This window comes from Trachemys scripta, chromosome 4, assembly GCF_013100865.1.
Source record: "Trachemys scripta elegans isolate TJP31775 chromosome 4, CAS_Tse_1.0, whole genome shotgun sequence".
Classification (NCBI taxonomy): Eukaryota; Metazoa; Chordata; order Testudines; family Emydidae; genus Trachemys; species Trachemys scripta.
The window spans coordinates 139,539,550-139,557,272 of NC_048301.1; the positions used below are offsets into that span (position 1 = coordinate 139,539,550).

The window sequence follows — 17,723 nt, forward strand, 5'->3', positions numbered from 1 at the left end:
AGGGGTGAGGGCTGCAGGGTGGGGCTGGGGATGAGGGGTTTGGGGTGCAGGAGGGGAGCTCAGGGCTGGGGCAGAGGCAGGGCCGGTTCCAGCGTTTTTGCTGCCCCAAGTGGCGGGGGCAGAGGGGGGGAAGCTGCGATCGGCATTTCTACCGCCGCTGCTTCATTCTTCGGCGGTAATTCGGCGGCAGTTCCTGCCCTCCACGGGGGACTGAGGGACGTGCCGCCCCTTTCCCTTGGCCTCCTTGCTGCGCTGGTGCCTGGAGCCGGCCCTGGGCAGAGGATTGGGGCGGGGGGTGAGGGCTCTGGGGTAGGGCTGGAGATGAGGAGTTTGGGGTGCAGGCAGGCAGCCCCAGGGCTGGGGCCAGAGAGGACTCCACAGTCCCCCCAGCCCTCTCCTCCCAAAGCAGCGAGCTCCAGGGGAGGGCCCCCATTTCCCCCCGGCAGTACAGTCACTCGGCACTGTCACTGCACATGCTCCTACGGGCTGGGCCCCTCTGGTACAGGAAGCCCCCTCGCCTCCCCTCCCCTGTGGTGGGTGCCAGGGGGAGGGGGCTGCCATCACGTGTGTGCCGCCACCTCATCCTACTGCCGGTGCCGCTCCCTTTCGTAGCCGGCGGCAAGGGAGCGGAGTAGCAGGGCAGCCGCCCGCTGCCCAGGGCACAGGCAGGGACGCTCCGGGGCAGTGCACGGGGGCAGCAGGCGGGGGCGGAGGAGAGACCCAACCCCAAACATTGGTGGAGCCGGTCCCCCAGGACTTGAATTTGCTGGAGCACGGACACCACAGGCCCATATAACTCGTCGCTCATGGGTTTACTTGACCACCTCTGTGGTTGTTTCTTCTAATTCACCAGAGATACTGTAATAGGTAAGCCAGAGAAATCACAGCATTTATTAGTTCACTGCAACTACCAACTCCGATACACACACAGGCAAGACAGATTTCCTCTGACCTTGAACTAAGGTGACAGGTCACGTGTTCCAGAGGATGAGCGTTGCCACCTGTCTGGGTTTTACCTGGGCCGTCCGGTTTTTGGTTTCTGTGTCCAGGTGCTGTTTAGGGATGCCAGGTGGCAGCTTTTTGACTGGAAAGTCTGGTCAAAATGGGGACGTGGCAGTGTCTGGTCAGTACAAAGGCCGATGACCCCGAGGCGGGATCAAGTGCCGGGTCATTAACCCGGGCCAGCCCGGGTCACCTCCTACCTGCAGGCAGGCTCCTTGTCAGGCTGCAGCAGCTGCCATCCCAGCCCAGAGCAGAGGGAGCCCAGCTGATGGGGGGAGGGGAGGTGGAGACAATTCAGCAAGCAAGGGGGGGAAAGAAGAGCAACAGGGGTGTGGCCTTGGGGGGCAAGAGGCAGACAAGGGAGCAGGGCCTGAGTGAAGAGGGAGAGAAGAGGTGGAGCCTGGTGGAAGAGGTGAAGAAGGGGTGGGGCTTTGGGGGAAGAGGTGGGGCAGGGGCAGGGCTTCAGGGGTCGAGTTAGCAGCAATTAGAAAGGTGGCAACCCTACAGAAAACACTCTGATACTTCCAGAAACTGGGGGGACAACATGAGTGTGAGATCCCGCCACATGGTGGACATGATCTTGAAGAGCATACCCACCCTGCCCGTACTGGTGTGAACTCTACTCATGGTGAGTGCAAAGTCACGCCGCAGGGGGGACACTATTTTTAAGAATGCCTTGTCCCACTGGCGTGACCTACGTGCAAGGTCATACTGCATGAAGCATGCCATTTTTAAGAGTCAGAAGGGGCTGAACATTGTCCCCCATCCAATACCAGTCCCAGTACTGAAAAGAGGACAAACTTCTCAAAAAGAGGACCATCCGGTTTTATCCGGAACAAGTGGCCTCCCCACCCTTAACCCTGCCCTTCCCAACCAGGACAACACACATTATGAAAACAAGACAACTTAACACTAAGATAAAGATGCACCAGCTGTTGGTGGAGGTGCTATCTGCACAGATCATTACAACATTCCCCATTTCTGTTTAATAAGAGTTTGAAAACAGCAACCAAAACATTACTGCTGAAACTCCTAGGAATCCAGGTAGTCTGCCGTCCACGCGGGTTTCCAGGTTGGTCTTCCCTCTGAAGCCCTGTATTCAGTCATGGACACATCAATTTTGGTTTTGTTTTAACAACAGTGGTAGGGGCTTAGCACGTTTGTCATTCACTTTGTATTTCCTGGTTTTCAGAGGTTTAGGTTTAGCCACTTTTCAATCTGGAAGGGCATGAGGTACCACTGAGCAACCCTAACTCGGCATGCATTAATGATTTTGGGAGGCATTTAAATAAGGGATAGACACTATACGTCTCTACTTAGTGCCCCAGTTCCCGGAGTCATGTGATTACAGCAGAATCTCAGCTTTGATTAAAAGAAAACTCTCATCTGTTATTTTTACAGAGGCCAAAGAGTGTGCTTATTCACCTAGAAAGGAGAGAAATTCCTGGTCTCTATAGGACACTCCTCAAATAAGGAGACAAGGTCCTTGCCCCCAAAGAGTTTACAGTCTACATCAGGGGTAGGCAACCTATGGCATGCATGCCAAGGGCGGCATGCGATCTGATTTTCAGTGGCACTCACACTGCCCGGGTCCTGGCCACCGGTCCGGGGGGCTCTGCATTTTAATCTAATTTTAAATGAAGCTTCTTAAACATTTTTAAAACCTTATTTACTTTACATACAACAATAGTTTAGTTATATATTATAGACTTATAGAAAGAGACCTTCTATAAACATTAAAATGTATTACCGGCACGCGGAACCTTAAATTAACCTTAAACTTCTGAAAGGTTGCTGACCCCTGGTCTATATATTGGATTTGGTTTGCACTTTGCAATGCAGAGCTGGAAGACATCGTGTGAAGGAAGCTAGAATCCCTGAGGAAGTTGCTGTGTCTTGAGGAGAGTGCATTGTTTCCATATCTAGCCATTTTATCCCTTCTTGCAATATTTGGTGCTGTTCTTAAAGCCTTGCTCATGGAATCAGGTGATCATGTGAGAATCTCTGCTTTAATTTTTTAAAAGTGTTTACAAACCTTCTGTAAAGGTTGTTCTTTGAGATGTGTTGCACACGTCCATTCCTTCTAGGTGTGTGTGCACCCCAAGCACACTTGCTGAAAATTTTTTCCTCAGTGGTACCTGTCACTAAGGAACCCAGCCATCCCCTTGCCCCCTCTGTTCCTTCTTTCCAGAAAACTACGATGTAGAGGGCAGGAGGGTGGATCACGGAATAAATATGTGCAACACACCTTGAAGAACAACAGTGTTACCAGATTTGCCCATTACTTTGTGGTATGCTCATTTATTAGGGTTACTCTTTGGGGGGCGGGGAGTGTAATTCTATCAATGTACTGCTTGTGTCACTTGTGTTCTCATATGGAGCTCTACTTCTCCCTGCTGCAAGTTCCCTCCCAATGGAGCTATCCTGCAGGACCTCGGTTCCCCAGGGCTGGGTTCCTCCAGCCCCAGAATCAGATGAACACACACATTAACAGAGCGTATCTGAGCGGACCAGGTCAACCAGCACCCCCAAGCGTACCCCTTATATGTCCCTGGATATGGGTCGAGCAGCACTTCCAAGCTGCCACCCTCATATGCCACGAGCACGGCACCGGAATAGAGCATGCCTGAGTAGGCAGGGTCGAGCAGCACTTCCAAGTTGCCGCATGTCCCTATCCCCACTTTCCCATTACAGTTGTTCTGGTAGTAACCCACGTGATGAGCAAACCCCACAGGATTTTTGGACGCTGCAGGGCTCTTTAGCTTAGGTAAGAGGAGCGTTGCTGCAGAGCGAATGGGGAAGCCAAAAACACAAGAGAGAGAGCGAGAGGGAGGGAGGGAAACAACCAGCTTAACCCTAAAATTTATTTATTGCCAGGTAATAACCACATAAGGAGAACTAAACAAACAATACAGCCAAATACAAGTGTTGGGATATATAAAACTATATCCAGTGTGATTCATATACCATGTAATATGTTATAGGTCATTGAGGCCTGGTATGAATGACGTGTACTTGACATGAATACGTGCGTTGCAAGTTGGCAACCAAAGCAAGAACTTAAGATCAAGAACTATTAGAACTATTTGTGCAAACATAATCTTATGTTCTGAGAAAAATACAGAAAATCATCAGAAAAGGAAACACCACCAGCTGGACTGATATAAAATTGTATAAGAATTGGAGGAAATGGCATGCCTTGGATCATGGCGGCCTGCCCAGGATTGTGTCTTTGAAATCGTGTGGGTAGAATGCCTTTGTTTATTAGGCCAAGAACCGATGACACAACAGAATGCACTATAAATGATTGCCTATGATTTCTGCAAATCGGAATAATTTATTGATCCAGAGCCCCGTGTGGATATGGATGTGGTTTTTGCCGGCTCCCAGCATCTTATGATCTTATCCTGACGGAAGGAACCTCGACTGACCATCGGGACTATGCTGACCTTTGGACTCTGGTATAGTGTGTTTGGAGTATGAACGTGGAGTGAGTAAGGTTTGTTTTGTAATCAATAAAGAGCATTTAGAGTATTATATACCAACACTGTGTCCGGTATCTACTTGCTCCCCATGGGAGACCTCTACTGTGGGTCTAACACAAGGCCATCCACCTAAGAATGCCGGCCAGGGCTGCAGAATGGGCGACTGTATCCTAGAAAGCAGTGACTCTGAAAAGGATTTAGGGGTCACAGTTGACAGACAGCTGAACATGAGCTCCCCGTGTGATCCTGTGGTGAAAAGGGCTAATGTGATGTTTGGATGTGTAATCAGAGGAGTAATCAGTAGGGCGAGAGTGATTTTACTCCTGTGTACCACATTGGTGAAATTGATACTATAATACTGTGTACAGTTCTTGTAGTCACATTTTACAAATCATGTTGAAACACTGGAGAGAGGGTACAGAGAGGAGCCACAAAATGATCACAGGGCTAGACAAAATACCTCGCACTGAGAGACTTAGAGAGCTCAATGTGTTCAGCTTCTCAAAAAGAAGATTTACAGGTCAGGTGATTTGATTACAATTTAAATGCCTTTAAGGGGAGAAAATGCTGGGTCCTAAAGGGCTGTTTAATGGAATGGAGGAAGAGCCACTGCCAATGACTGCAAAATGAAGCAAAACAAATTTGAATTAGGAATAAATTCCCAAATTTTAAAGGTGAGGGTGATTAACCACTGGCACAAACTTCCGAGGGTAGTGGTGGATTCTCTTTCTCTTGCTGTCTTCAGATCAAGGCTGGATGCCTTTCTAGGTGTTCTTTAGGCAAACAGAGGTTATTGGGTAGCTGGGTGAAATGTAATAGCCTGTGAGATACAGGAGATCAGATTATCTCAAATATAGATATATAAACGTATGGAAATCATTTCCACTAGATCGCACTGAGACTTGGAACTCATGGAATTTTGAAAAAGGATCAGATAGAAACAGAGATAATGAGAACCTCCAGAGTGACACTACCTGAACTAATATATAATGTATAGATGAGGAATCTGTTTCAGGGCACAAACCAACAACTGGTTGACAGGATTAGGCAGAAACTTTTGCTAGGGACAGATTTCCCCATAATTGTGCACTACGGGGTTTCCTGCACGTTCCAACCAAGTGTGTAGTGTTGGCTGCTGTCAGACACAGGACTAGCTGAACGACTGGTCTGCTCTGATGGGGCTATTGAGACTGAACAACGTCATGGCAGTTGATGAAAGAAGAAAGAATTGATTTTGCAGACGGGTAAAAGAAGCGGGGCTCAGATCCCAGCCTCTTCCCAGGGAGAGGGAGGGAGCAGGGAGCTGAGCAAAAATGGATCCCCTTAGAAATTCTTCAGGAACAAGGGATTTACCCCCACAACCTTCCAGAGAAAAAGCAATGTGTTCCTTAGTACTAGGAGCCATGGGGGTGTTTTGGTTGTGAACTACCGTGTCACAACAGTCCCCAGCACAACCAAAGAAATACACAAACTCACTGTTTCATAATAGGCACACCCACCACCACTGGGGCATTCATGTTTAATTAATAGCACACAGAGTTAACAGTGTAAAGTCGTGCTACTTTTGTTAAATCAGTCTATTGAGGAATGAAAAGATCTTCTTTGATCTGTAGTCACTTCCCCTTAATGCCTCACACTTCTGGGACACTGTCCTCCATCCTTATGAAATCCAGTCACTATTAGGCGCCATTCCCATTACAGGTAGAAATGTGATCTTGTAAGTGGTTTGAGATGGTTGCTGGTTAAGTTTGTCATCAGTTAATGAGACCTCAGATACCTCGACTTAATCACTTTATTCATTAGCAATAAAACGGCATAATAAAGAAAGGTCAGACGTTACCAGTGTAGAGAACAGGCTTTCAGTGACTGTAGTTTACATATTTCTTGTGTTGATAATCAACCAATAATTAATAAATGACTAGCTAATAATGGATAGGAATTTTAATTGTGATTATATATTTAATGAATAGCCTTCTCTTAAATTTAGATTTGGTTAACAAGTCAGCTTTGAATGAATTTATTAAAACAGTCAAGACAGCACATACAATTACTCACAACTGTAGAAGGTCTTCGCTGTAGTTCAGACATTCTCGATCCTGTCTGCCAATGGTCTTACTTATGATTTCTTGTGGTAATTATACTCTGGTAGCTCTCCTTAGTTCAACATTTCAACCCTTATCAATTTCCTCCTTTTGGTGTATACTTCTCCATATCTTAGGCCTTGTTTACACTACAGTGGTAAGTCGACCTAAATTACACAACTCCAATAACGTAGCTGGAGTCGATATAGCTTAGGTCGATTTACTGTGGTGTCTACACCGCGCCGCCTCGATGGGAGATGCCCTCCCATCAACTTACCTTACACTTCTCATTCCAGTGGAGTACCGGAATTGATGAGAGAGCGATCTGCAGTTGATTTAGTCGGTCTTAACTAGACCCACTAAATCAATGCCCAGTGCATCGACTGCAGCAGCATCGATCCCCGGTAAGTGTATACATGCCCTTACTTCAGTTCCCTCAGACTCTTACTTCAGTTCCCTTTTCCTTGTACTTTTTCAACTGTTTCAAAACCTACTCGTTATTCATTTTTATGGCCTTTTTTATGCATTACATATCTTGCAAATATGTTGCACTTAGTACATTGCAAAAATATATTGCATAACAAAATATGTCATCGGTTGCTGCACTGTAAAATTCCATTCCTTGCTAGATAGCTTTTTCTTAATTGCAAAGTATCATGGGACTCTTGTCCCAAGGCAAGCCGTAAAATCTTTCCTGACCTATCTTAAAGTGTCAACACCGGTCTACTCCAATTTGCTTATCCCGACACATATACCCCAATTGTTTACAACCTAGTAGCTCCTTGTTCGTTGGCAACCCATTCTTAGCCATATGCCTTTGAAAGTGAGCTGTATCTTTAGCCAACCGCACTATAGCCAGTTAGTACATGGCAGAAAGCTGCTGTGAGGGTAGGGGCAAGGCTGACTTACTCCTGTTCATCTGTCACCTTTAAAATTTCTCTTGCTAAGGGCTTGTCTACACATGGAATTAAACTGGCATAAAATATACCAGTGTAATTATACCTCTGTAACTCCCCATGTTGACACACTTATTCACAGGAAGTTATGCCACTATAACCGTACTGGCAAAATTATACCAGTACAACTTCCGGCGTAGATAAGTTAAAAAAATACAGTTGCCTCAGTACCAAATACAGAGGTAAATAACCTCTCTGATCCTACTCGAGATTCCCATTTATCCATCTCAGGATTGCATGAGCTCTTTTGGAGACAGCATCGCACTGGGAGCTCATATTCAGCTGATTATCCACCACAAACCCGAAATCTTTTCCAGAGTCCCACCTTCCCAGGATAGAATCCCCCATCCTATAAGTATGGCCTACATGTTTTGTCCTAGATGTAGACGTTTAGCCACATTAAAATGCAGACTGTTTTCTTTTGCCCAGTTTGCAAAGTGATCCAGTTCACGGTGAATCAGTGACCAGTCCTCTTCATTGATTTACCACCCCCCAGATTAGAGTGTCACCTGCAGACTTGATCAGTGATCATTTAGGTTTTTTTCCAGGTCACTGATAAAAATGTTACATAGCAGCAGATCAAGAATGGATCTCTGCAGGACCCCACTAGAAACACACCTGTTCAATGAGGATTCCCTGTTTACAGTTACAGATTGAGACATCTCAGTTCGCCAGGTTTTAATCCGTCTGTGGAGCGCCATGTTAAATACCCATGTCTTCACAATGTGTGGAGGATGCCATTTTGTTCTACAAAATGGCATCCTCCCTGTGTATTCAGGGGCCGGGTGGAATCGTCCCACTGGCACAGCCAGTCAGGAAGTCATATTCAAGGCTCACATGGGGATGCAATCCATGCATTGCATCCATTGATGGCACGCCGCTGCTCAGCTTCCAAAATTCAACTCCACTGCCTTGAAATTCCCATTAACCATCCCCAAAACCCATTGAAAGATCAGTTCCTCTCTTCATCAGCTTTGTCCCCCTCCCATCATCATAAATAAGGCGATACTACCCACCCATCCTCCTTAAGCCTTGTATTTTAGAATACATACGGCTGGAGAAGTGTCTCACCAGAATAAAAAAAAATACCACTCCACAGTTTTCTACCATTGCAATTATAGATCTGTTTAATCTGAAGCTACATTTGCTGTATGGGGTTTCTTTTTCAAGTGTAGTTTTGCCAAGTGTTGAACAAGGTTTGATTTGTGATTGAAGCCTTTCCCACATTCCGTACACACGTGAGTCCTCCCTTCCCGGTGCGTTAACTGATGCTGGGAAAGGGAGAACTTCTGACGAAAACTTTTCTCACACTGGGTGCATTTATAGGGCCGCTCCCCAGTGTGGGTCCTCATATGTTTATGTAGGGTTTCTTTCCGCCCGAAGCCTTGCCCACATTCGGTGCATTTAAAAGGTTTAGCTCCCGTGTGGGTTTTACGGTGAGTACAAAGGACTCCTTTCAGTCTGAAGCTTTTGTCACAGTCAGGACACTGATAGGCTCTCTCCCCTGTGTGGATTGTCTGATGTGAAGCAAGGTGCAAGTACTCCCTGAATTTTTTCCCACAGTCAGGGCAGCTGTAGTTTTTCTCCTCTTTGTGGATCCTTTCGTGTCTGCTGAGTGACGATCTGCAGTTAAAGCTCTTTCCACAGTCGGCACATACATGGGATTTCTCTCCTGTGTGTTTTTTCTGATGCCATCGGAGGTGCGAGTTGTGGTAATAGCTTTTCCCGCACTCAACACAGCTGTAACGTCTCTCTTTGGGACGGACTTTCTGGTGCACTGCTGAGTTGCTACTGAAGCTTTTCTGGTCACTACTTGTACTCGGTTGTGCTCCCCTATTGGTGCTCTGGTAGCCAATGGTGCAGTTCAGTTTCTTGGAAACTTTTTTATGTTGCACAGATATGCTGCCGCTCTCCCCTGTAGGGCTCCCGTGCTGCCTTTGTGCAGCTCCCTCACTTCCACAGGCTTCTCCCCACTCAAGACTCTGGGGTCTTTCCAACAACATCCTGTCCAGCTCTGCTCTCACAAGCCCTTCCTTCTCTCTCACCATCCCATCATTAAACCCTCTAGATACCTCTCCTGAATGGATTCTCTGATGCTGAGTAAGTCTCTCTCTCCGGATAAAGAACTGGCCACAATCTGGACACTTATGGGGTCTCTCTGACTCGTGGACTGTGTAACAATGAAGAACAAGGCTTGCCTTGAGACTGAAGCTTTCCCCACATTCATTACATGTACAAGGTTGCTCCTCTGGGTGAACTCTCAGATGAAGCTGAAGGTTTTTTTGTCGAGCGAAGCCTTTGCCACACTCATAACACTTGTAAACACTTTTTTCTGCGCCCGTTTGCTGACAGTGCTGAATAAGGAGCGAACTGTTACTGACTCTTTCCCGCAGTTCATTGACAGTATTTGGTGTCTCCCCCATATGGGTTACCGGGTGGGCACTGGCATCCTTGGATTTCCTCAAACCTCTTCTCTTGTGAATGGATTTACTCCTACCTGGAGGGTCTCCCCTCTGCCATCCCACCCTGCCATGACTCTCACTGGCATATGCCACGTCTGGGCACTGTGGTCTCCCTAAGAACATCCTGTGCATCTTCACTCCCACAGCCCCTTCCTGCTGGGGACTCTCCTCGTTTTCACTTGCTGTCCCGGTACCTGTTGGGAGAGAGAGTCCAGATGGGATTCACTGCATGTGCTGGGGACGGAGGGGGCAGTAAAGGGATTTATCATTGATAACAGAACCTGATAGGTAGGAAGTAAATTCCCCCAAATCTTTCCACAGAAGGGAAAAGAGGGGCCAGTTCTGCCTCAAAATCCCATCTGAGCCTTACGGAAAAGGCTTCTGCCAGGGATCAGGCAGAACGAGTGGAAGCCAGGAGTGAGACCTACCATGAGGACAGGGCACAACAATGAGTCAGATGAGATGGGACAGAACAGGGGGAGGACTCAGTGGGTTTGCTGGGATCCCAGCTTTTCCCCTCAGGCCCAGATGATTTCTCAGTTGGTGTCACTCATTCCTCACCTGTCGTAGTGCCTCTTGGGATTTCCCTTTCCTCGGAGCCCTGGAGATCTGGGAACCACGGCTCTTCCCCTCGCTCTATCTGGGACAGCACATCTGGTTTAGTGATCGGAAATCCTGCTCGTTGGAAAGAGGTACATACATTACAACATGTCAAGTATTTCTCGATCACTTAACTACAAAGAACAGCAAAGAAAATCTTGGACTGAAGGGGAAAGACACAATCCATATAGGCTTCAGTATCCCCTTTTGGCAAGAAGACTGTCTGGTGGGAAATGGGCTGTGTTCCTTATTTGAGATTTAGGCCATGTCTACACTACGGGGACTATAGCAACTGCTCACCCAACGAGAGGAGAATCTCATAATTCTCCTGCAGGACATCTCTGTAGAGTTCCTTCTGCTTTTCATCCAAAAGAGTCCATTCATCTTCAGAGAAGAACACGGCCACCTCCTCAAACGTCACTGGCATCTGAAATGACATGGGTCCCCCACTCAGCACCTGTCTGGTCTGGCCACAATCCCACCACTCAGACACAAACTGAGCAGCAAAGGGCAAAGACATCACAGTCAATGCAGCATTATGGGGAGGGGGGGGAGGAATCCCATTTCCCACTCTCCCAGCCTCCTCCACACAGCAAGAGATGCCAGACTCAGCCTGCCCACAAAGCTCCCCATTCCTCCAGAACTCAGCCCCAACTCAGGCCACTGAAACAAGCACCGTTTCACAACTCACCATAAAGCCAAACCTACAGAGTGAGGCCACCATCTCCTGGTCTCCTTCATTCCCCTTATCATAAGGAACAAACAAATAAGGTGCAGGAAGATCTAAAGGATTACAAAGATACCGTTAGAGGGACCCACACAGACACACACACTCCTGGACCTCACAACTCTACTAGGAACATGGATTCACCCAGCCTCCACATGCCATTAGACACGCTGTCCCAATGATTTCATGCAGGCTGCCTTGGGAACTCCCCTCCCTGCTGTGCTATCCATGCTCCCCAACATCACATGCATCTCCACACACAACTTATTACCTCGTTGCTGTGAATACTGCAGCTTCTCTCTGAGGTCACAGCTCAGTTGTGGCCCTGGGCGGTGGAACCTCCGAGACCCTGAGCTGGACAGGGGCTCCATCATCTCAGAAATCCCTTCTCTTCCGATCACACAAACTGAGACCTGGGAAACATAGATGTTGTTAGCTCTGTGTGAGGGACAAAGGTAGCATCTGAGGGGCAGTGACAAGTGGCTTTCAGATTCTCTACTCAATACAGTTATTGAAAGCCGATGGGCCTGCCACACACACAAAAGGGGCTCTGTGTCCCCCCACATTTCCATCTTCCAGTTTTCACCAATATCAGTTGGGTTCTGCTCTTTGATGACTAGAAGAGATCCCTCAATTTTGTATTTCTTTCTTGTAGCCTTCTGCCCAAACCAAACCTTCTTCCTTCCCGTGCTGCTTTTTTCTTCCTAGTGAACCCTTTCTGCACTCAGGTGATGTTACCTCAATTCTACCTTTTATTTGACTGATCCTGGCACCTAGGAATATCAGATCACAATTGCACTCCTGCAGGTAGGTGGCTCTTTTTATGCTTTTTAATGAACATTATTATTATTTATTTATGTTCCCTTAGAGCTCAGGATTCTTAATCGTGGGGCAAGACCCCATTGTATCAGGCACTGAAAAAGAACAGAACAAAAAGACAGTCTTTACCCCAGATAGCTTCCCTTGTAACATAATCCTTCTACATTTCAGGGGCATCACTCAAAGGTTTTACAATTTTCTCATGAATATGAATTTACAGAATTTTATTTAATGGCAACCTTTTTGTTGGAACTTGTACCAGATCCAGATTTAACTGTTCCTTTTTCAAGACCCTTAAGGAATTTGAAATGTACAGTACTACATAAGGCTTTCATTTCAACAATACGCCTTATTCCATTTTCCTTTAGCTGTAGAGAGTATTCAAGAGCGGGGAGGAGGAAACCCTGAGAAGCAGTCTTTTTGATGTTCCTATGGATGGTAACAACATTCCTTTTCTGGGGGTGAGGGGGGGAGAGAAGAGAAGAAGTTAAATGAAATGGGCTGGAGCTGTTGCTTCTGTTGTTAAAGTCTGATCTCGTTTCTGTGAAGACAAAACAAGACAAATGCACAGAAAAAGGGAGAGGAAAACAGCGAAGATAGCATGCGAGACAGAACTGCATTTTCTCGCAAACCCGCTGTTGTAGAAACGGGCAGGGTGGGGGAGGAAAGTACTTGAGGAATTTGCAAACTTTACAATACAAGCATCTCAAAATTGGGAATTTTCAAATTATTTGATTAGATGCTACAAACATCACATTTGAACCTTTCCAATGCTAATAAAGATAAGAACTTACAACTCATTGGATTTGTACCTATAAACTTAAAATTGATGTTGGTCTCAGTCTTCAGATTTTTAGAAACACACTAGCTCCTGTCACATTTTTTGCTCAAAGTCCAGATTGGGAAATATCAAAAAATCTTTCCCCCCCGCATTTCCCTATTCCTCTTGCCTTTTTAAAGCTGCACATTTACATAAACGGTGAAAATGTCATGCACAAGTGGTTAAACTTGCTGACTAGCAGAAATTTTAGCCCTTGTGTCATTTTTACCCCTGTATATTTCCTCCTTTTAAAAAGCAGCAGCCAGTGAATGTTCTTTGGAACCAATTTTGCATCCATGAGCCATTTGCTACACCCAAAGGTAGTAAGGTACACCCTACGGCAGGCCTTGCCCACCAACATTTCACGGCCACTGTAGCAATTTAGCCGCTCCCAGAGGTCTAATTCGAACCACTAGAACTGCGCTGTTTCACATAACAAAATCCACCACCACCACCTTGTTTTGTTTTTCCAATCACAAAAAATCTTGAGGTCTGCAACAGCCCTTGCGGATGGTGTGAAACTCAATTTACAGTCAATGTACAGCCCTGAATTAAGCCTCCATTCCGCTGAAAAATGTTATCCAAGCAGAAGTTTGCATTAGCAACTTAACAATTTAAAAACACTTTATTTTATCACTTTTGCATTTTGCTTAAAAATGCCTTTACGTTGAAAGTTCAAAGTTACCACCAGTTAGGGAAACTACAAACCTTAAAATACACAAAAGAGAAACAAAGCATTTGTAAAAAGAGATTTAAAAACCAGTAATAACTATCAAACAAAATGATAAAATCCTCTGATTTTTTAAACAAGATCATTAGCAGACGGCTTTGCATGCTCAGCCCAAACAAGCTCAAACACACTTGGATAACAATTGGTAGTTTGCCAGAGTATGTACGTTAACCTTAACCAATTTTGGTCCATTGATGTCTGATCCCAGACTCCTGTTGTTTACCAGACACGACCGTAACACAATCCTAGAGTTATAGGATTTATAAATCTCATTCAATTAGATGCTAGCAAAATCATTGTTAAACCTTTCAAAGGTTAACAAAGCGAAGAATGTACAACTCACTTCATTTGTAGCTAAAACAAACTTAAAACTGGCTGGGTGGAAAAACTTTCCGCACTGATTTCTGATCCCACATTCCTCTTGTTTACCAGACATGATCTTGACACACTCTTTGACTTAGACCAGCAGGCCTGTTTGTTGGGAGTAACCCAATCTGTTTGTCTCCCTTTTGAACCGTTTCCCATTAGCATTTGTTATAGGTGCTTGGAACATTTTATAACATTTTGGCCATTTTTCCACAGTCGGGGTAGGCCTGTCCGGCCCCAGTTATTACAACAGATGTACATATCATGTAGTATTTATTACCACAGTGCCTCGGAGGTTTACTCATGGACCACAACCCCATTCTGCTCGGCACAGCTGTGTGAAATGCAAGTTTGGATGTAAATATCACGAGGCAGAATGGCAACTAAAAGGAAATAAGCATGTACAGCTTTCTCTCTTTCAGGGTCCAGCCATGGACTCTCGCGGTTCTCTTACCACTTCCGAGTCTCTGAGTTGATGGACTTTCTTCTTGGTGGTTTCTAGAGACTGGAGAACAGAGATTCTAGTAGGGTAAAAATCTTCTGTAACTCGGAAAACACCTGTTAAACAATGGACCCACTGCTTGTCAACTACAGTTGGTTTTCAACCAATTGCACCAAAGAAATTATTTCTTCACAGGCTTTCATAGGAAGCTTTGAGCTTAAAGCTGTTGCGTGTCTGAATTAATGACTCAAGATTGTCAAAATAACAGGCTCAATTGGAATTACTTAATCTCAGATTATTAATCAGAGATTAGTACAGCACTATACAGAAAGAAATAGCTACATTACCCCGCTTTCTTGTCAGTCTAATTGCTGAATGTGTGTCTGTCCTGCATCTGGAAGGGAAGTGCANAAATGAAGACTAGACCGGATGGGACTCTTTCTGAGACACATTGATGCTGCTCCTTAATTGGCCAGAGGTGTTACTGTTGAGATACATGCCACGTGTCTCTGTACCCTTTTTCAGCCATTTCCCAATAAGTTCAGTGTGAGCTAAAATGCAGGAGCAGAAGAGACACAGATCCCACAAGGCAAACTTTGTGATACAAGACAGTATCAGCAGCACAACCCTGTAGATGCCTCCTACTGGAGAGCACTGGCCCCTCAGCCCCAGAGCCAGTAGCAGAGCACTTTCCATGTGGTGACTCCAAGCAAGCAGAAGCAGGTAGTGTTGCCTGGATGATCTGTGAAGGGTGGATAGTCACCCCTGCCACAAAGGCTAAACAAGCCTCTTTTATGACACTGGTCCTGCCCTGGGGCCACTCACCGCTTCCTTAACATTTTCCTGAAGTCCTGCAACTCTTTCTTCAGGTCTATAAGAAAAAGAAATGGTAGGAGAAAATGGAGTCACCCAACAGGACGTAACACAGAACCAAAAAGAGCTTTAGAAAAACGAAGGCCACCGTGGAGCAAAGTGGCCACTGATTTGGGATCTCTCCACTAATAGGTGTTCAAATTGAGACATCTTAGGCCACTTCTGAAAATTTAGCTGAAAACGCACTATTGCAGCTAAATGGCAAGCTGTGTTTTAGATCCCTTTTAGTCCCTCTAGGGCACCCTTTAGGTGACAGGCCTGTCTTCCTCTCACCTTTCCCACCGAGCAACCATGCTGGGACTGGATCTCTGGGTGGCAGCCCCCTTATTTCCCAACCACATTAACACAACAGGTCCACCTGGGCTTGGCACCTGCAAACCATTTTTCTTCAGGGGCTTGTGAGTGACTCAGAAATGGCTTCTTCAAAATCAAAGCACTATTTATTCATCCAAAGGTACATAACAAGCAGAGAAAAGGGATAAAACAACAAAAGGCCTATACACCTGGGTCTTACCTAAACTTTATTCTTTTCTTGTGAGTTTTGGGTAAGTTCCACTCAGCTCAGACACCCCTTTTCCTGAGAAAGACAGACAGCTCCTGAAGCATTCTCTGTCTCTCTCCGTCAAAGATCCACCCCTAGCCTCTACTGCCTGCTCAATCCCCCTTCCTTCCTAGGCCAGGGACTTTAAGAGTTTAATATCCCCTTTGATCCCAGATGTGGGCCTGAGAAAAATAAACCTTGCTAGCTGAGTTGGAGCCAGACAGGTGGACATTCTCTTATTATTAGCTTCCCCACTGTTTCTCTCTGATGGGACCTTTTCTCATGAATATGAATTTACAGAATTTTATTTAATGGCAACCTTTTTGTTGGAACTTGTACCAGATCCAGATTTAACTGTTCCTTTTTCAAGACCCTTAAGGAATTTGAAATGTACAGTACTACATAAGGCTTTCATTTCAACTATACGCCTTATTCCATTTTCCTTTAGCTGTAGAGAGTATTCAAGAGAGGGGAGGAGGAAACCCTGAGAAGCAGTCTTTTTGATGTTCCTATGGATGGTAACAACATTCATTTTCGGGGGGCGGCTGAGGGGAGGGGGAAGAGAAGAAGTTAGATGAAATGAGCTGGAGCTGTTTCTGTTGTTAAAGTCTGATCTCGTTTCTGTGAAGACAAAACAAGACAAATGCGCAGAAAAAGGGAGAGGAAAGAACAGCAAAGATAGAAAATCCAGTTCTGTCTCGCATGCTGACTCGCAACCCAGCTGTTGTAGAAACGGGAGGTGGGGTGGGGTGGGGGGGGAGGAGGAGGAAAGTACTTGCTTGTATTGTAAGGTTTGCACATTCCTCATCCCAAAATTGGGATTTTCAAATCTTATTTGATTAGATGCTATAAACATCACATTTGAACTTTTCCAATGCTAATAAAGATAAGAACTTACAACTCATTGGATTTGTACCTATAAACTTAAACCTGATGTTGGTCTCTTGTCTTCAGATTTTTAGAAACAGAAACAGACTAGCTCTTGTCACATTTTTCCTCCAAGTCTAGATTGGGGAAAGAGCGAAATTCTTTCCCTCCCCACCCCCCTACTCCTCTTGTGGCACTTCAGCAGCAGCTCAAAGAGGAAAAGAGGGACTGAGCGACCCCCTGCCGAATTGCCGCTGAAGACCCGGACGTGCCGCCCCTTTCCATTGGTTGCCCCAAGCACCTGCTTCCTTTGCTGGTGCCTGGAGCCAGCCCTGCAAGTGGTTAAACTTGCTGACTAGCAGAAATTTTAGCCCTTGTGTCATTTTTACCCCTGTATATTTCCTACTTTTAAAAAGAAGCAGCCAGTGAATGTTCTTTGGAACCAATTTTGCATCCATGAGCCATTTGCTACACCCAAAGGTAGTAAAGTACACCCTACGGCAGGCCTTGCCCACCAACATTTCACAGTCACTGAGACAATTTAGCCGCTCCCAGAGGTCTGATTCGAACCACTAGAACTGCGCTGTTTCACATAACAAAATCCACCACCAACACGTGGTTTTGTTTTTCCAATCACAAAAAATTCTTGAGGGCTGCAACAGCCCTTGCGGATGGTTTGAAACTCAATGTATAGCCCTGAATTAAGCTGCCATTCCGCTGAAAAATGTTATCCGAGCAGAAGTTTGCATTAGCAACTTAACAATTTAAAACACTTTATTTTATCACTTTTGCATTTTGCTTAAAAATGCCTTTACATTGAAAGTTCAAAGTTACCACCAGTTAGGGAAACTACAGACCTTAAAATACACAAAAGAGAAACAAAGCATTTGTAAAAAGAGATTTAAAAACCAGTAATAACTATCAAACAAAATGATAAAACCCTCTGATTTTT

The 17,723-nt window shown here is 45.5% G+C and overlaps 1 protein-coding gene across 3 annotated transcripts; it reads right to left on the reverse strand.

Annotated features, from left to right (window-relative positions):
* Positions 1–6,110: 6,110 nt before the first annotated feature.
* On the reverse strand, positions 6,111–14,854 carry LOC117876246 (zinc finger protein 585B-like). Of its 3 annotated transcripts, XM_034768206.1 has the most exons (6): positions 14,838–14,854; positions 11,585–11,726; positions 11,278–11,369; positions 10,887–11,013; positions 10,548–10,664; positions 6,111–10,180 (listed from the first exon to the last, which is right to left on the reverse strand). In XM_034768206.1, the coding sequence occupies exons 2-6, from the start codon at positions 11,685–11,687 to the stop codon at positions 8,652–8,654; spliced, it is 1,968 nt and encodes a 655-aa protein (XP_034624097.1). In that variant the 5' UTR covers positions 11,688–11,726; positions 14,838–14,854; the 3' UTR covers positions 6,111–8,651. The 3 variants fall into 3 exon arrangements, with proteins under 3 accessions (XP_034624097.1, XP_034624095.1, XP_034624096.1); XM_034768204.1 differs by lacking the exon at positions 14,838–14,854 and having other exon boundaries at positions 6,112–10,180; positions 11,585–12,606; XM_034768205.1 differs by lacking the exon at positions 14,838–14,854 and having other exon boundaries at positions 6,114–10,180; positions 10,548–10,661; positions 11,585–12,606.
* Positions 14,855–17,723: the final 2,869 nt, after the last annotated feature.